This window comes from Protomyctophum parallelum (assembly GCF_964188405.1).
Source record: "Protomyctophum parallelum genome assembly, chromosome: 9".
Classification (NCBI taxonomy): Eukaryota; Metazoa; Chordata; class Actinopteri; order Myctophiformes; family Myctophidae; genus Protomyctophum; species Protomyctophum parallelum.
The window spans coordinates 35,430,776-35,450,611 of NC_139706.1; the positions used below are offsets into that span (position 1 = coordinate 35,430,776).

At 43.5% G+C, this 19,836-nt stretch overlaps 1 protein-coding gene across 4 annotated transcripts in view; it reads left to right on the plus strand.

The window, feature by feature from the left end:
- cux1b (cut-like homeobox 1b) overlaps positions 1–19,836 on the plus strand; it is a 75,104-nt gene that overhangs the window by 51,132 nt on the left and 4,136 nt on the right. The window contains exons 10-22 of one of the 4 annotated variants that reach the window (XM_083773744.1): positions 1,764–1,868; positions 2,927–3,118; positions 3,322–3,380; positions 3,618–3,660; positions 3,956–4,052; positions 5,665–6,459; positions 7,779–7,880; positions 7,990–8,564; positions 9,061–9,202; positions 10,494–10,793; positions 10,978–11,166; positions 12,370–12,634; positions 13,439–19,651. In XM_083773744.1, the coding sequence (XP_083629870.1) occupies positions 1,764–1,868; positions 2,927–3,118; positions 3,322–3,380; positions 3,618–3,660; positions 3,956–4,052; positions 5,665–6,459; positions 7,779–7,880; positions 7,990–8,564; positions 9,061–9,202; positions 10,494–10,793; positions 10,978–11,166; positions 12,370–12,634; positions 13,439–14,003 (3,429 nt within the window). In that variant the 3' untranslated portion in view covers positions 14,004–19,651. Of the gene's footprint in view, positions 1–1,763; positions 1,869–2,926; positions 3,119–3,321; positions 3,381–3,617; positions 3,661–3,955; positions 4,053–5,664; positions 6,460–7,778; positions 7,881–7,989; positions 8,565–9,060; positions 9,203–10,490; positions 10,794–10,977; positions 11,167–12,369; positions 12,635–13,438; positions 19,652–19,836 lie in introns of those variants that run through there. The other 3 variants (XM_083773745.1, XM_083773746.1, XM_083773747.1) reach the window with 3 other exon arrangements.

The following is a 19,836-nucleotide window of genomic DNA, read 5'->3' on the forward strand; positions in this document are numbered from 1 at the left end:
AACAGGGTTGCTGTTTTTTATTTATTTTTTGACTAGCAAGCCATACTCCAACCCACTCAATAAGCAGTCTCAATATGGTTGCAATTAGGAATACTTTGGCCACAGCTCCCTGTAACTCTTAACAAAAGCAAGTTGGCAACAACTCCCATCAGTCCCAATAGTATCGCTACTGCTTGGCTGTGGATTTGAAGTATTAACCACTTTCAGACTGGCCTTGTAGATTGACTATTTCCGTTAATTACACGACATAATCGTATGAAGAAGTATAAAATGGGACTTAGGAGGTTAAATCTCTGAATAATCTTTCCTTTTAAAGTTTAAAATTTAAAATCAGGAGAGACAATACATTCAGCATACCAGTGCATCATACTTACAATATACAATACAGTATTTCACATTGCTTCCCTAGTGAGACAGCAACAATAAAAGGAGAGTAAAAAAAATAATAATAATAAAGATAACAGAATTTAAAGAGAGAACAATAAAACATTAGCTTAGTTGCCACTGGCCAGCCAATCATGAAAATCTGGTCGCTAGACTAGAAAGTTTTTGTTTTTATTTATTTATTTGACAGGGACAATGCTCATTAATCAACACAACAACACAACAGTTTTCACATCCATTTGAATGGGCCAGAGTTAGCAATAAGCTAATTTACATCTGTAGTCCACATGTTGGCACATGTTTGCATATGTACTAGTCTATGTTCATGCCTAGATATTTATTATGTCGGTTCAGTTTTTGTATATTGTGTATTTTGCCCTGCTACTAAAAAAATAGGACTTTGGTGATGTGTTGCATTTATTCATAGGTACTTTGAGGTGTATTATGGATGTTTTATTTGCTGTTCCAAAATGTAACATTGACGATGTAGTATGGACGTGTAATTTTATTTCTTCCTCTTGGCCAGTTTTCCCACTTGTAAAACAGACGCAGTCTCAATGTGTTTTTACTGGTTAAAAAAAAGAAACAAAAGTCCCTGAGCAGGCTCTTAAAAATTATAGTAAAACTATACATACAATACAATACAATACAATAGAAGAACAATAAAACATTGCACAGGGGACAAAACAACCACAGAGTGAATTGAGAAATGACACCAGTGATAAATGGGGCTGATAATTACTCATGATTACAGAATTGATTTGTTTTTAGCCACCTCTTCAGGTTGAATTTGAAGGTCAAATAGTTGGAGGTCTCTCTTACTTCTGTTGGGAGGCTCTAACAGAGAAGACGGTGTTACCAAACACACTACGTCTGATTGGCACTTTACAGTCCCCTCTGGTAGTTGCCCTTGTTGCTCACTGTCCCTTCGATCTATGAACTGTTTCAGTGGTGGAGGTTCAAGTCCATTTAAGATCTTAAAAATGAGACAAGCATCTGCAAATTGTTTGAAGCTGTCAAAATTAAATAAGTTGTACTTTTGAACTATATGGCAATGGTGGTAACGGTTGGGCTTTTGGTCAAGTGTTTTTAATGTCTGATCATTGATCAGCTTTGCAAGCTGATACAAAGTCTGATCATTGATCAGCTCTGCAAGCTGATAAAATGGAAAGAAGAGAAAACTGGGATAAGTAAGGATCAATAATACAGAAGAATATATTAAATATATACACACACACATACTGCCTTACAATATACAGTGTATATCTACACACCGTGCATTCATACATATCCAATTGTAGACAAATATGAGCTAAATGTGTTGTCCACTTTTTAAAAAATTGTTCACTTTCTTTCCTTTTTTGATGTGGCCTTTCCAGAGAGCAGAGGTAGCCCAGAGGGAGGCAGATTCACTGAGAGGGCAGCTGTCCTTGACCAACCAATCCCTGCAACAAGCCAGCCACATCCAGGCCGACCCCGACACGGTACTCATTGATAAGCTGGCCAGCTGATGTCCAAGTATTGATTGATGGGGGAATGTTTTTGCTTGGTTTAGCCAGGTGCTGGAACAGATATGTTGATTAACCCATTCTGACCTGAGATCAGATTCATACGAGGTTTCCACTGGACACACACTGGTCTGATTAACCCATTCTGACCTAAGATCAGATTCTAGAAATGTCAGTCGCTCTTCGATTTTTCAAAAATAGCAGACCTACAAGCTCGTATCGCGCCACTCGGTGGCGCGATATGAGCTTGTAGATCTGCTATTTTTCAATAGCTAAAGCATAACATGATGCTGACACCAAAATGGGTGCCCGTTCAGAATGGGTTAAGACAATGCTTTATTGATTGCCACATCTGATTGATGTTTAAGGTCAGGCAGGGGAATCAATAGAACATTGATTGATTGATTGGTTGACTACTATAATGGTATCCAGGGGCAAGAACTATAGGTGATAGTACATGATTGGCTCATTGATTGTTACTATTGATTAATTAGGCCGGCAGGAGAAGGGCGGCAGATTGCCTTATTGATGTATCAGTTTATTGATCTGCTGATTGACAGATGCTTGTGATTGATTGCCCATGCATTGATCTATATAGATCAGGCGGTGCAGGACTTTGAGATGATCAATGACGTATTGATTAGCTGACGTTATTTTCTGAGTGCAGTTGCTATTATTGATTCGCTGATCTGATTCTAGAAAAATGATTGGCTCATTGATTACCTCTATTGACCTTTATCCCATTCTGACCGGGCACCCATTTTGGTGTCAGCATCATGTTATGCTTTAGCTATTTAAAAATAGCAGATCTACAAGCTCATATCGCGCCACCGAGTGGCGCGATACGAGCTTGTAGGTCTGCTATTTTTGAAAAATCGAAGAGCGACTGACATTTTTAGAATCTGATCTCAGGTCAGAATGGGTTCATCAGACCAGTGTGTGTCCGGCGGAAACCTCGTATGAATCTGATCTCAGGTCAGAAGGGGTTATAGCAACAGTGAACAGTGCCTTGAAGTGCCGTGTTGTGCCTCTAGGAGCAGGCGGCAGAGGGGGGCGTGTCCCGCTCCAGTCTGGAGGCGGAGCTAGGGGCCAAAGACCGGGAGACGGCCCAGCTGGTGGAGGACGTCCAGAGACTGCAGGCCAGCCTGACCAAACTCAGAGAGACCTCCGGCTCACAGATCACACACCTGGAGCAGCAGCTCAGCACAAAGACTGCCACTCTCAAGGTAAAACTGGCATGGCATTTGATTTGTTTTGATTTCCGTTTCCCAGATTTTGGAGGCAAACTTCCGTTTCATTTGGAATCAGGGATTGCCATTGTTTTCCTGCTTATCCCCTGCTCCGGATCACATTAGTATTCCTTTACATTTTGATTGAAGTCACTGGAATCTATGAATTTACTTACATGACATTTCATTGCCATCTGCAGGAACTGGAGGAAAAACTGCAGAAGCAAGTTGATTATGACGAGGTGAAGAAGGAGTTGAGGTAAGTGTGTGTGTGTGTGTGTGTGTGTGTGTGTGTGTGTTAGATAGTATAGCTCTTTGTTATGGATAGATGGTATAGCTCTCTGTCTCTCTCTCTCCCCATCTGTGACTCTCTCTGCCCTTAAAACAAACCAGCATTGGGAATGGCATTGTAGCAAGGCTTTGTTTTCTATTGTCTATCGATACATATGCATGCAAATGTGGCATTTATGTTAATGAAACGTATTTGCCTTCACAGTATCCTCAAGTCTATGGAGTTTGGGCCTTCGGACTCAGCACAGGTAAAATCTGCAGAATGTCACTGTATAGATCTGGGCTTACTGTACAATCTACTGTAATATACAGTACAGGCAGTGTAGCAGCTGTAATAATAAAACTGCATTTGAAAGTACTTTTCAAACCTGACAACACAATGAGACGATAAGAAAATGTAATTCAAGGCACAACAAAACACAAGGGAATAGCACGGCTGCAGAAGCACAAATAAGCATGTCAATTGTTGTGGGGAGCATGTTATATAAAGTGTCGTTTTAATCTCTCCCTTTTCTTTGCTGGTGTTGTTTTTACCCGACACAGAACTCATCCAAACCCCTGGAGGTGCTGCTACTGGAGAAGAATCGCAGTCTGCAGTCGGAGAGCGCCTCCCTGCGGATCGCAAACACTGAGCTGAGCGGTAAGTCTGCCCTGGGGTTGACAATATTGTCGCTGTCAGGCAGAAACCTATATGTTTTGTCATGAATTAAAGTATTGACAAAGCTCACATGTCTCAATGCAACAAGTTGTGAGCTCAGAGATCAGCTATTTTTTTGGAAAAACGAATTAATGAAAAGTATTAAGAACTGAAGAGCTTGTGACTAAATATCTACATTGGATCGATTGAACACAGGTTCTCTTTTAGTAACGGTTGTGGACATGTAGGGTTTCTGCCCAACAGTGGCGATATAGTGGTGGCCAGATTCATTAATAATGAATGGCTACGGTGTGGGTTGGCACAAAACAATAGCCCTGACGATGCAGAGACCTCACTCTGTGAATGTCTGCAGGAGGACTAAGGTAAGGCTGCAAAGACAGGCCTTGAGATCAGGTTAGGGTCAAAGTACAGCCGGGTGTTCTCTCTTTCTCTAAGAATATTTATCCTTTATCAGTGTTATCATAATGATTGGTAATATATAGAGATAAAACCCTTTGCAGGACTTTCAAACCAATCAAAATCTCATACAAATACGAGTTATTTATGGCTATATTCGGTTGCTGCTTGTTTACACGCTTCACAGAACAAAAGGAGACTTCTGTGTTGGCATTATAAGGTCCCACAATGGGAGTTCATCGTGAGCTACATCAGAGCTGGAGTGCATGGAAATGAGGGCACCAATACCATACCATGCCCTCTCCTTGAGCACTCCTCCACTTTGCACCAGCATTTATGAGTTTGAAATGTCATGGCCAATTGCTGTAGGCTTGAATAGTTGAATAGCTATGAATTGATTAACATTAACAGTAAGAGGTACTGTCTAACTCGATCATGTGGAATTGGCAACTGGTTATGCATTATAATAATATTATTTATCCTGGACTGAATTACCTGCTCATCATCAAGAGGTTTACCAGAGAAACTTGTTTGTATTACATTTACTCTGGTGACAGCAAAAATGTGATGATCTTAACTCGGTTCAGGAAAAGTGTGTCATCAGGTCTCAGACAACAGAGCTGTACAGTCTCTGTTATTTGTGTATTTAATGTGTGTTTTGCCTACGTGGAAAACAGACGGGTGCTTTTTGTTATTTTCAAGCAACTCTGTTGAGTTTGGTTTCTGCCATTTTTTCCAATTGTGCTTTTTGTATTTTTTTAATGTACCAAAGACTTATGGTAATGTAACTTGTGCATTTGAATGATGCAATGGCTTGCAATGCACTGCATCAGCATGGAAGAGGACTCACAGTGTGCACTGGTTATCTGTGGACAGTCATCACCTTCCTGCTACCTTATGTCCTATTACCCTCATTTTGTTGGAGACAGACTGACCTCTGGGCATAGCTGACTGAGGAGTGGTCAGTGTTTTCTTTGCTCTTGTTTTCTTCCAGGCTGTTCCTTACAAGAAAGGTACAAATCACAAATGCATGGGCATATTGTCTGGGGGGGGGGGGGTTAGCAAAAAAGAAAAAAAGGAAAGCAAAAAAGTTCATTAATTTGGAAAAGAGAAAACTTTTTTTTTTTTAGTTTTCTTTTTCGAACCCCTTTTTTGTTGCCTCCCCCATAATGCATGGTGTGTTTGACCTTTCTTGTAGGGTCAGCCGGGCGGAAAGGGGCAGAAGTGTCCACACCCAAGGAGGAGACCATGCCCAGCGACCCCGCTTCTTCTCCCCCTCCACCTCTTCCTTCTCTCCCCTCCTCTTCCCAGCTCCCTCTGTCTCATGCCCACACGGATCCCCTCAATCCCACCAACACCGCCAACGAAACGCACCCCTTCACCCCCACGGGCATTGGCCAGGACTTCTATTCCCCCGCCTTCCCCCTGGTGGGCAGTAAGATGGCCTTGAACTCTCTGCTCCAGCGACAGCTACTCCAGACCTTCTACTCCAAAGCCCTGCAGGAGTCGTCCGGCATCCCCAGCGGGGCGCTGCTCTTTGCCCCCTTCACACCGACCCTCAGCTCCATCCCTACCTCTACCCCCGGCTCTGGCTCGGCAGCGGTCCCTTTGGCTGCCAGCAGCCCTCAACCACCTCCGGCCAGCCCGGACATAGCTACTGTCAATGGGAGCAGCACCGTGGGCAGTGCCCCGTCTCCGTCTCCCAGCCACTCTGACGCAACCATCGGCAGCATCTTGGATGGCGAGGACATGGACACCTCCGAGATTGCCCGCCAGGTGAAGGAGAACCTGATAAAGCATAACATCGGCCAGCGTGTGTTTGGACACTATGTGCTTGGACTGTCCCAGGGCTCGGTCAGCGAGATTCTGGCCAGGCCCAAACCCTGGAGCAAGCTCACCATCCGGGGGAAGGAGCCGTTCCATAAGATGAGGCAGTTCCTGGCTGATGAGCAGAACATCCTTGCCCTGCGCAGCATCCAGGGACGTCAGAGAGGTGAGTGCATGCATGTTGATTTGTATGGTGGGGACTGTGTGTGTGCCTGTATGCGTGTATGCGTGCATGTGTGATTATAGCCCTGTGTACGGCTATTGATTAGCCTGTCGATACAGACTAGCTTTTTATTTTCCTTTTCTCCTCTCAAATCCCATCCCGTGCCACACAGTGTGTTCGAGTGAGTTCCTAGTCACGCACTGACCCCCCAGGAGCCTTTCTTAGTCATCGGTGATCAATACAGAAACCTTTCACGGATCAATAGTATTGACTCATGGGAACTGGGAGAAAGGCAGGGGTACTGTTAACTGTGGGTTGATTCGATTACACTGGGTCTGCTTTTGTTAACGCACCAGTGCATGTCTGAGTGAAGAAGGTCTCAGTGCTGAGTTCTCTGTAAACAACATGCCATACGCCACCAAGTAGCCACAGTTTGTGTGAACACCTGAAAGGCAACAGTCAGATGGGCCGTGTTCTTTGGTATCTCACTGTAGACTATGTGTGAACACCTGAAAGGCAACAGTCAGATGGGCCGTGTTCTTTGGTATCTCACTGTAGACTATGTGTGAACACCTGAAAGGCAACAGTCAGATGGCCTGGGTTCTTTGGTATCTCACTGTAGACTACAGAATACAACCTGGGGCCATGTAGACTAGTTATAGATAAAACATGCAAAACAAAAACACACAAAAGCAGTAACATAGTGTGTGTTTATATTGTTTTTAACAGAGGGCTCAGGCCAGCCCCAGCTTAGCCGAGTGTTTCAGGATGTTCCGAAGCGGAGAACCCTCTCTGATACAACCTCGCACACAGGTCTGTCCCCTTCACACACAGAGACTCTAGCACGTTCTGTCTGTGTGGCATGTTTGTGTCGGGGTGAAATGTATACGTGTGTGTGTGTGTGTGTGTGTGTTATTAATTTGCGCGCAGGCATACAGTTACAGTATAAATGTGTCTAGAAGGCAACCGCTCATACCACAGTCACAGTGGCTTACGTCAAAGGAAAAGCCAGCGTGTGTATTTAGGGAGTTTATTGCTAGTTGTTATTCTGCGGGGAGCCTTTTTACTGTATGAACTCTGTAGCTTGTGTGCATGTGTGAAATCCAAAGGCACCAGAGAAATGAAGCTACTCTTTGGTCTTAGCTGCCTTGTGTAGCTCAATGGTGGAGATTCTTTCTTTGTTCTATGCAGTGATTTTATGTCCATAAGCTATTGCCGTCCTATCCTATTCTTTACCTGCAATGTAGCTCGTTTTTCTACATTTTCATCTGGCCAGACATGTCATCTCCCCCCTTTCTCTTTCTCTCTTCCCCTCTCTCCAGGAAACATCACAGCTCGTGTCCGCACCCCAGAGTCGGGTTCAGACGAGGCCATTAAGTCTATCCTGGAGCAGGCCAAGAGAGAGTTGCAGGTGCAGAAAGCTGGTGAGTTGCTGCTCTCTCTGATCAATTGACCAATTAAAAAAAATGCATCTCAAAGTATTGAAGATGGTATGTTGTGGCTGATGATGGCATTCTCTTCCTCCCTCAACAGACTTGTCCCATACTCCCTCCTCTTATGGAGGACTGAAAGGAGGCGCAGGCGGGGGTGGGGTTATGGGTGGAGGCGGAGGAGGGGGAATGGGAATGGGAATGGGCAGCGGTTCGGACGATGCAATCCGTTCCATTCTGGAGCAGGCTCGCAGAGAGATGCAGGCCCAGCATGCGTCCCTGGAGCCCCTGCTCAAAACATCCTCCTCGCCCTCTCTGTCCTCATCGACCTTCTCTCAGAGGGACCTCCTGGGCTCTCCGCTCACTGCCCCGCTTCCCCCTTACAATCCCTTGGCCCTATCCCTGAAGAAGCCCTCCCTCCTGTCCTCCCCCTCATCCCCATCACCCATCCTGGACTTCAGCTCTGGCGTGAAAAGAGAAGGCAGACCGGCGTCTGGGATGGAGTACTCCGATGGCACTTTGAGGCTGGGTCGGAGCTCCGAGGGGTCGGCCCGTTCAGGTGGAGGAGTGGGTCACTGGAGGGAGCAGTGGTGGAGCAACATGCACCAGGAACCCCGTAGAACCATGCCCACGCAGACCAACGCAGAGGAGAACCACACCCTGGAGGATTCCAAGGAGGTGAGCAGAGGACCGGGAATTGTCGAGAGCTGGGCTGGACTTACACAGGAAAGCTTACTGTGAACAGCATTAAGTGCTTGGGTGGTGTAGTGGTAAATTCCCTGCCCACTACCACAGAGCTAGTGTGGTGCATCCGGCTTTGTTGTGTTCAGGGGAGGGAAGCCGGGTGGAGAGGGTGATATTGGTCATTGCACGTACTCCTGCGGGCTGACACCTGTCAGCAGGGAGTGTTAATGGGAGGAGTAGGACGAAGGCCCTACGACGTCCTCCTGGTGGGATACAACAGCAGTGACAACACAGAAATGTATGTGGGGAGGAGTTAATTGGCATAATGACTAAAAGGAAGAGAAAAAGGGGGTAAATAAAACAAAAGAAAACAGCATCCTAGTCGTTCTAACCATATTAACGTTTAATTTGGTATTAAAATGGTCTTCTATTATCTATCTATTTTCAGCAATATCTGACCCATATAATGTGATGTTAATGTGTGTTTCAGGGAATATTGTCCGACAGCCTGTCTCGGCCCAAACCATGGAACAAGTTGAACCAGAGAAGTAGAGAGCCATACCTCCGTATGCATATGTGGCTCAACGGAGACCAAGGACAAAACACTCCTACACAACAAGCGCAGAACCAAGGTAGGGAAACCCTCCAGCCATGCACCCCCATCCAAACTGGTTAGTAAGTCTATTATGTCCCATTCAGCTGTATTTTATAGGGATAATACTGAGCCACATGAAAACCACCATCAAACCATCAAAGACTTTCAATCGGATCTGATTTCCCAAACTCATGGAGATATAGTTGTTTTGATTTTTGCCTTTTTGTATGAGCTCTTTTTGTTATGATAAAAGGAGATTCATACCCTTTGGTATGCTAATTGACAAGGAGAAACACTGACTTAATTAACAAAATAAATAAGGGGACTTTACCTGCCCATTGCCTTTGAGAATATGCTTGAATAATTTCTAACGAACAAATGAGTGAATAAATTAGCTTTAATTTCAGGGGGAATACAAGTTGTGAGACTTGCATCATGTAGGTGTTTTTTTGTATGAGGAAAAGAACAATCTAATACCCAACATGAATGAAACGGATGAAAGTTGGATTTGATGCGAGCCGTAAACATACACATAACCCCTGGCTGATACTCTGAGCGTGGCTGTTGGCTAGTCGCCTCAGTCACCATGTCACACATGCCCCTCCCCTCCTCCGTTCTCTCATCCCACCCTCCCTCCTGCCTTTACCCCCCTCCCCCCTGCCTTTACCCCCCTCCCCCATCCCCAACGCTGTGGCCGTGTCAGCCAGCAAGCTGCTGGTTTGTCATGTCATAGACAAGCTAGTGTTGCAGTGCCAGATGGCAGCTGTGTGTGTGTGTGTGTGTGTGTGTGTGTGTGTGTGTGTGTGTGTGTGTGTGTGTGTGTGTGTGTGTGTGTGTGTGTGTGTGTGTGTGTGTGTGTGTGTGTGTGTGTGTGTGTGTGTGTGTGTGTGTGTGTGTGTGTGTGTGTGTGTGTGTGTGTGTGTGTGTGTGTGTGTGTGTGTGTGTGTCGTTCTCTCTGGGGGTGTAAACAGCAGCTAATGTACACTGACAGCTCCTCATGACTGCTCTCTTCCAGCCTGCTGAGCTGTACAACTACTGTGTAGACAGAGGGGAGATGAAGGGATGCGAGAGCAGAGCCAAAGAGAGGCTTTCACTCTAAACTCGAGGCCTCAGCTCCTTTTACTCCATTTGCAGTATAATAGGAAGCAAATTTGTTATGAAGTAGTACGAGCACACCTCCTCCCACACGCGTGTGCACATGCACACACACACGCACACACCACACAGAGCTCGTTTAAAGGGATAACATCATAGGCATGTGCTTGGGTAGCTGTTGTGAGATTTCTAATCAATTTGACCTTATTCTGTTTCTCTGTCTCCTGAAACAGAGGGTACCCCCAAGACCTCAGCAAGCTGCAGCCCTGCTCCAGAATCCCCCCTTAGCTCAGCGGAGGAGTCCATCAATGACCTCGTGGGAGATCCACTCACTTCCCAGTCCTCTGGCCTCAAGACCCACTTTGAAGAGCCTTCGGGTGGGGAGTCACAGCCTGGCACGCCCCTACCTCTACCCGCTCTACCCCCTCCCCACTCAGGCCTCAGCGTCCAGGAGATGGTGGCCATATCTCCCGAGCTGGACACTTACGTCATCACCAAGAAAGTAAAAGAGGTGCTGACCGACAACAACCTCGGTAAGAATTCCTTTGCATATCCTTTTTCTTTTTTTCTTTTTGGTACAACATTTGTGTCCCCTTCACTTTATATCCCTTATTTATTTATTTTACAGCTTCTGGGCCAGTTATTCTTTTCTTGAATCAGCACTTCAGGTTGAACCATCTCTTACACCATCTCTCTCTCTCCCTCCTCCCTCTCCAGGCCAGCGTCTGTTTGGTGAGAGTATCCTGGGTCTGACCCAGGGTTCTGTCTCAGACCTGCTGGCCAGGCCCAAACCCTGGCACAAGCTCAGCCTGAAGGGCAGGGAGCCATTCGTCCGCATGAAGCTCTGGCTTCAGGACCCACACAGCGTTGAGAAACTCATGGACATGAAACGCATGGAGAAGAAAGGTATGTATGTATGTATGTGTAACTTTAAATGATTAGAAAATACAACCCAGCTTGCTAAAGTACTTAAAACAATAAAGCAACATGCCTGGAGAATACATCCCTTCCACAAAACAGCCATATTATAATATAAAGCATGTGCACGTATGAACACACAATGGGATAACATGTTGTGCAAATCCTCATAAAGATGTCGGTACCAATCACAGCCACAGCCATCACAGACTGTATTAGATGTGACAGCTAGAGGGCCGCCAGGGGTGTGTTTACTCACAGTCATCAGGACTCCTCTTCATCATCGTCATCATCGACCGCTTCATCGTTATAATCACTGTCCATAAGCATGTATATATCTCTTTGTTGGCCACTAGCCCTCTCCACTCCCTCTGCTGAGATGTCATTCAGTTGTGCTTGTATAGTACGTGGTGGATTTAGAATTGGTAAAACCAGGTCGTCTCAACTTCCCAGCTGCCTTAGAGTGTGACCTCTGTCCCTGTTGAAGCATGTCGAGAGCACGGATGGAATGCACATGATTGAGTCTACTAATAGGAACTAGCATCCAGGATCCGTTTACACTCTTGATATCACAAACGGGACACAAGGGTGAAAAAGCATAACTGACCCTGCACCACTGTACTCTAGGGGGCACTCATTCTCCATCCAACTTAATTTGTGTTCATTGACCCCAAAGTAATTAATCCAAAGAGCACTGGGAACAGTCCTGGCCAGTAGCGGAGCCTGGAGGAAAGGCATAGATCCAGGCTAGCGAAGCTGTAATTGAACTCTCCACCCATGTGGTCTAACCCTGGAAGGCAGCACACAACTTTGAGAGTGGCCTAACCTTGCTCTGAGCGCCTCCTATTCTCCGGTAATATTAGTATGTCTAGCAGCGTTTATTGGGATATAGAGAATGTCAACCACATCAAAGGATGCAATGAGTTGTTCATTTTCAGCTGCTGGTGCCTGGAGTGAATGGTGTGGTTCTTCTGTTACATGGAGAAACGCTAAAGTGAGCCTATAGCTCCATCTAGTGGCTATTCAGGGTGCCAGCACAAAGATCTTTGTGTTTGCCCGCTAGAGTTTTGACCTTCTTGTATTAGCATTGGGAAACCTTTAGCATTAATGCTTTTTCCCACATCATGATTGTCTGATAGAGGTTTATTTGATGAATTGCTGACCTGTTGTTTTGTCTTTGTCTCTCCTCAGCATACATGAAGAGGCGGCTAAGCTCATTGAGTGACAGCCATTCTGTGGAAAGTAGCCTAGCAGGGCCGGACTTCCTGCAAGGCTCACAGAGTCCTGTACATCAGCACCTGAAGAAGGCCCGGGTGGTGCTGGGCCCCGAGGAGAAGGAGGCATTGAAAAGGGCCTACCAGCAGAAGCCCTACCCTTCCCCAAAGACCATTGAGGAGCTGGCTTCCCAGCTCAACCTGAAAACCAGCACCGTCATCAACTGGTTCCACAATTACAGGTATGGAGCACATCCAGTCGGCAACACAGACCTCAATGACATTTTACCATGTGAATTCTATTATTTATATTTATTATTTTTACTTTTGTAGTGAAGCCTACTCTTTTCTTTTTTTTTATATGTTTTAATTTTGGTCATTATATACAACTATAATAAACAGTTTTACATCATGTGTTCTAATGCATATATGATTGTTGTAAAGTCCAGCAAAAGTTTACCAAAAACTTGACATGTTATGTTTGTTCCTGTTCATGTGCTCATTTCTAACGGATATATGTCCCAAATTCTCAATATTGACCAAAGTTACATTATTCTAAACTAAAATTAAAAAAGACAAAATCAAGCCTACTCTTACGGGGTAACAGTATGGGTAAACAGCACAGAATTCTCATGTTGTCTTCAGTTTGTATTTGTTGTCTTTCAGTGTTCAAAGTTAATTGAGAAAATGACATAACGGAATTTGAATAAAAACTGTTATTACACTGTAGATGGAATTATACCCGATTCCTTTACTAGATAAAACGATATTCCTTTATCGGTTGTTACAGTTTACAGGCTGCAATAGATTTGTATTTATTATTTACACATGTTTAACTTTAAAATTGACATTATTGTATCTTAGGCCCCTCTCTTTAGAATTATTTTTATCTTCACCATACAACTCTTTGTTGTAAATAGTTAAACATCAACGATTTCTCAGTCACTAGTATCTGCAGACTAATTGCTTAGTTTGAGCTGAGAATGAAAATCAAACTCGATGTCAGGAATAAAGTTGGGTTAATGTAGTCGTGTATCATTACACAGGTCACGTATCCGGCGAGAGCTCTTCATAGAAGAGATCCAGGCGGCAGCAGGTAGAGCAGGCAGTGATGGGGGCTCCCCATCCTTCCGCGGGTCCAAATCTGGAGAGGCGGACAGCTGCGATGGCACAGAATCTGACGGCACGGTGGAAATACGCCATGGGCTGTCCACCGGCCTGGAGGAACACAGCGGACCTTATAAAGACCAGGACATGATGGAGGCCGAGTCTGAAGCGGGGGCCTCGGTCAACTCACCTGCCCCTGACGACTGCGCCACCTCAGGCTCAGCTGAGCCAGGCTCCAGCGGCGGGCAGGGGGGACTGGGGCTCTTCAGCCTCTCGGAGGCATCCTCCTCTAGCTCCGCCCCCAATAATGGCATCCCAGCCTCTGGGCCTGCGAGGAACCCCAGGGACAACCACCTGCGGAAGAAGAAAGCAGCCAACCTCAATAACATCATCCACAAGCTGGAGAAGGCTGCCAGCAAGGAGGATCCTTCAGAATTGGAATTCAAGCTCCCTTTCGAATGCACCTCCCACTCCTTAATCCCCCCGACCCCCTACTTCTCATAACCTCATGACCTCTTAACCTTGGACCCCTCCTGCTCTGCTCCATTTAGAGAGCGGAGCACAGCCAAAGTCAAGCTCAACAGCCATTTTTGTTACACAGAAGCTTTCCCCCAAATAAAAAGAGGAAAGAAAAAAACAAAGAGTGGTTGACGAACCCAATACGAAAAGAAGATAATACTGAATACTAAGAAGAACAAAATAAGAGAACGAAGGTGTTCTCTGTTTTTTTTTAACTGAGTTTAGTTTTTTTGTACTAAGAAAAAGCACTTCGCCGTCCTGCTGGCCTCTGGCCCTGCTGTATCTCCTCCTATCACCAGCCACTGGTGCACCAGACTGCTTAGTCTGGTTAGTCCTGAGCTGGGGGTCTGACCCACAGCTGGGGGTTGAAACATGGACTCAGTAACGCAGGCAAAGGCCTGGCTGACACAGCAGCTTTCAACAGTGATTAGACACTGATCGATGATCAATAGAGACAGGAACTCTCTTGGCAAGACGTCTCTTTCTCAAAAGGAGATGATTTGTTTTTCCTTTCCCGCACTCCTTCACACCTCCCAAGTGTCCACACAGACCTCCCCTCACTCAGTGAGATGCCTCATTTTTCACACTGTAGAGTGACTGTTACAAACCCTTTGCCTTTTTCACTCACTGCGTGTGTATGTGGTAGTGTGTGTGTGTGTGTGTGTGTGTGTGTGTGTGGGGCTGTGTCAGCGTGCACGCACCCAAGTTTTCGTGGATGATTTCTTCACAGTGGCAACAAGATTATATATATATAACCTTGTCAGCTATGCTGCCACGGCTAATGATGTAAGAATGGTGAAGTTTGACCTGTTGTTTCCTGTATCCTATCCTGCTGACAGCCATGTGATGGCCAGAAGGATGTGTAAACTCCAGAAGGATGTGTAAACTCCAGAAGGATGTGTAAACTCCTCACAACACTCGCACTCATCTGCCGAGGAAGGAACCAAGGAAGGACCCCTATTTTTCTGTCTCCTCAAGCACTTCCTTAAAGGATGAAGGATGATCTCTTCTCTGTTTTTTAAAACGAAAAAAATCTATATATAGCAATTCGGTTGCCAATAAGAGATTGCACAGTCTATTGACTCTAAAGAGTACAAAATAGGGAATTTTAGGATGCATTTTTTTGATTAGTACAAAATAAGAACAGAAAATAACAAATACTGATGAGTTACGGTAAAAAGAAATAAAAAAGGAATATTGTTGCGTTTTTAAAATACGATACGATGAATTCAATGAAAACCACGTAGTGCTGTAGCTGTCTGACATGGTGATGATTCTGTACGTGTATCTCTCCGTCGTTTCGGTTGGTGCGCGTGCACAGCGAGGTCCAGCATTGGACCTGCTGGGACTATTTGTGTCGCCGACATATCGTCTCTTGTTCACATGACACATCTTTTATAGGCCAAATCAGGAAGACTGTATGCATAATATGTGTGGATTTTTGTTTCTTTTGTGGGTACGTGCATGCAAAAATGTGTATGCATTTGCATACGTGTACGTGTGCATCCGGGTTGAGGTCAATTCACTTTACCATCAACCAATTTAGGGCTCAGAAGCACAGCGGTCAAGAAACCTCGGCTGTGATGTGATTCTGATCTGTCTTATTTTTTAACCAACGCTGAATTGCGTTTTCAGTACAGATTTTTAAATGGATTGCCTGGAAGGTGAATTCCCCCCAACCTTAGTGTGAGTAGTTAGAACTCTCCTCCAGTCTTTCCTGTATCCAGGGATGTAGGTCTTCTGCATTAAGTTCTACTGTATACACACACACAAAAAACATAAGGCATATCACCTACTCCCTCACCCACACGACCCTCAGTGCCTGTCAGCCCACTGCCTCCCCTCTATGTGTGTGTGTGTGTGTTTGTGTGTGTACATGGACATGTCCATATATGCACGTGCATAAGAGTATGTGATTGAGTGTCTAAGAGTTTCAGATGAGTGGGGTCATATTTCGTATCTACTTGCACACACTACTAGTGCACAACTGCCACCCACTTCTTTAAGCTGTATGATGCGTTACCCATTATCATTAATCTTCTCACAGAGTAGTGTAATACTATGATTTACTGTAGCTTGGTTTTATTGCTATGTTGCATTTATAGTTTGGATTTTATTCTGCTTATTTATAGGTGCTGTATTTTTCATTTAATGTCTTATCATTTGAGTTGTTTATTTTGTAAGGGATTATACTGTACCTGAGGGCAAGTAACATTTTTATTAGACTTATAGACTGCCGGCAGTATTGGTTAATATTTACAGAGATGTACTAGTTCTCATTTGTTTGTATATTCATGGCTCCTAAAGTTTAGTGTCATTTCAAATAGTGTTTGTAAAATGTGTTTGCTACAGTACATGCTCCCAGAGGCATCAAGCTTTTACCATCACATGTATCCCTACTAGCAAGTTGCTAGCTGGAGAAATCAAAGGACATATCAAGAAAGCAACATCACTGAATATCTGAGAGCAAAGCTCTCATCCAGTAGCCGAACCTCTGCTTTTCCTGCTCTATGCGTTTTGGGCCTTTTCTTGGGCAGGCCAATTGTTAATTGTAATTGAAACGAACTTGTGCAGCTTCCTTTTCTGGAGATAGTTTGCCTGTAGAAGAATCATGTTTTTAAAATTAGTTCAATGTGTTTCGCTTAGCACCATTACCAGAAAGCTTGTACACTTTGTCAAATAGGTCAAATGAAATTATCTAAACTTGAGATCACAAGTTAACTTGAAAGCGGTGATATCTGCCAAATTGAGATTAGAAATGTATACCAGCTAGCGTGTGTGCTATGCCAGATCATATGGAGATAGCCGGTCTATGATTATGCATAATCTATATAGCAGTCCATGATAAAGCACTTATGAGGATCGTTATTGAAGACTTAACCCAGGACGGGGTCTGTAAACACTACACTAGAGTACGCTCCCAGGATCTCTGGGAAATGTATGCCTTTAAAAGTGGTTTTGAACCAAGCACAGACTCTTATCCCATCCTAACACTAAGAATACAATGACAAAATGGCTGCGCCCATGTTTTTATACTATATCTGATCTTTTATCCAACAGCTATGTTCTATTCCTATACTCATATTCATGCCTTTTCATAGCAGTACCACAGGAAACTGTATGACAGATTAAGGCTATCACGGTCCATCCTTAAGCCCCATTCATTATCTATTTTACATTTCCATTCACATCCAGGTACACTGACGACACATAACAAAGATTGATTTGCATTTCACCACATTGACTGAAATATGAAATCAGATTAAATCCGATTGCGTCTCAAATTAAAATGTCCCAGATTAGGATTTTGTTCATCCTGTTGATGACTAATGTAAAACATTTGTTGTCTGCAGAGTACTGAAATCCCATCGCCCTCATTTTGGACTTTTTGAAATGGACAACAGTGTGTTTTGTTGTGATTTAATAGATGCTGTACAGAAAAATGGCACTTATCTCATCACCCAGTTTATAGTCTGTTTATCAGCTCACTTAGACCATGTGAGATCATCACATTTGTGCCTTTAACTGCCAAGCAGGGCACCAAACTAGTGATGTCATTAGGAATAGATTTAAATGAAAGCATCCTTTACACTAAGTTGTTTCTATCCCATGTTGAGGTCTACTTTACAAAGTTAGCTTATCTACCCCCACATGATGGTACTTAAAAGGTCACAGCCCATAACGTGCTCCTCTAAGAGGTTAGTGTACTGTTAAAGTATAGGGAGTCAGTATGATGGAAAAAGGGTGCAGATAGTATATCTATAGCCTTTTGAACAAGCATAATCTTATGATGGACTCGCAGCCATGTTTGGTCTTGGTCATAATTCATGAAACTTTTGTATGTTTTCTTCTCTCCACATATATAGTTATATGTATATATATGTGTGTGTGTGTGTGTGTGTGTGTGTGTGTGTGTGTGTGTGTATATGTATATGTACATGTGTATATATATATATATATATATATATATTGTGTATATGTAGATGAGAGTGTGTGTGTGTGTGTGTGTGTGTGTTTTGTCGTCTTCACCCCCATGGCGCATTTCTTATGTCATACTTGGCTAACCTGCAGTGAAAGGCCAGTGCATTAAAATGAAGGAGGAAGCATGCAGACAACGGCGTACACTGTAAAAACACTGAATTTATTCATAGGGCATTTTGTATTTTTCTGTTTGCATCATGTTTGCTGTGATGTTAAGTGGCACTACAGGTCTTGATTCGGGTTGTGTGCCAATTTACTATGGCTATCTGAAAAACGATACCTGTAAATACAGCTGGTCGAGTAGCTATCGATTCAATTCTGTCACAGAGAATGCTTTGCTTTTGTCTGAAGGCAGGAGGAGGAGAAGGGACGATTCAGGACTTTTCCATGATCCACAGATATTTTTCTACAAATTTAAATCAGATGATTCTATACACTGTTGAATAACATTGTAAAGGTGTAACAGATGCTGTATATCATATCATTGTTTTCTGAAGTTGTAAAGCTTTACTGTATGATCTGTTGAAGTAGTGGTTATTCATTTGGACGTGTTAGTTGTGCGTTAATGGAGCCCGAACAGCAGCACTGGTCACCATATTCAGGAAACAGGAAAAATAAGAAGGAAAAAAAGAAAAATAAGAAGAAAAACCTCAGATGTTTTTGTAATACCTTTAGAATATATCTTATGAACTGGGTTTTGTAAGGAAACACTTTCTGAATCAATGGTGCTCTATGCACACTCAGTAATACATACACACGTAATATACAGCACAATATACTCATCCTTTAAAAGCCCCTATGTGTGCTCTTGGATTATTTAAAAAAAATCTCATATTGCCTACATCATAAGTCTTAAACTCATTCCTTGGATCCCTTGACTTCTGTTATATTCTACATAGCTATCCTTAGGGTACTTCAGTATGTGATTAGATACTGAGATCAAATCTTATAACAAAAAATGAATAAAAAAATAAAATAGTTACATTTAAGAGGGAGGTGTAAAGCCAAATAGAGAAGAATAGTTATCCAATTAAGTTGCAAGATCTCTACTGGTTTTTACTCCCATTGCTACCTAGCACCACCACTCAGTTTTTCATCCATATCCACATTGCTTATTACCACAGTGTAGTCTGACAACCAAATGACTTGGGGAGATCTTTGTCCCCTTGGAAAGCTTTAAATATGCTTGTTGAGGCTTTAGCAAGTTCAGAGTGTGTTGAGATAAGTTCAAACCAGTCAACAATGTGGAAGTAATAATTCTCATAACCTCTCCCACAGATTTGCGCGAGTGCGTGTATGTGTGTGTTGTAGTACAAAAGGCTGCATGACCATAAAGGGATGGTTACGTTGTTTTTTTGAAAGTTGTATCCCCAGCAATTCTGTCACTCCTGAGTTAATGTTTCTCCTTGGGGGTTCCCTGTTTTATTTCCCTTATGTATCATTGTTTCTTTATCTTTCTATTTACTAAGCGTATCATGTCGTTTGTTCTCAGCACTGTAAAACAGTCCCCTCTACAACATTCAAAAGCAATATCACTGTATGAAAACGTTCACTATGTATTTGTTATAATTGACATTTGATTCATCATCATTATTATTCACTTGCACCCTAGGTGTGATAATTGAAGTAAATCTCTTTTATACAAATACTAATAGTGTGGTGTGGTACATTTCTTTGATTCTGTCTTTCTTTGTCCTTTTTAATGCAAAGCGTTTTTAAACATATGCTGCATAAAGATAGGTTTTCTCAGAGAAAGAGAGAAGTTGAGTGATTGTAGGGAGTGATGGTAGTATAGTGGATCATCCTTCAGAGCACATGATGCTGATGTTGGACCAGT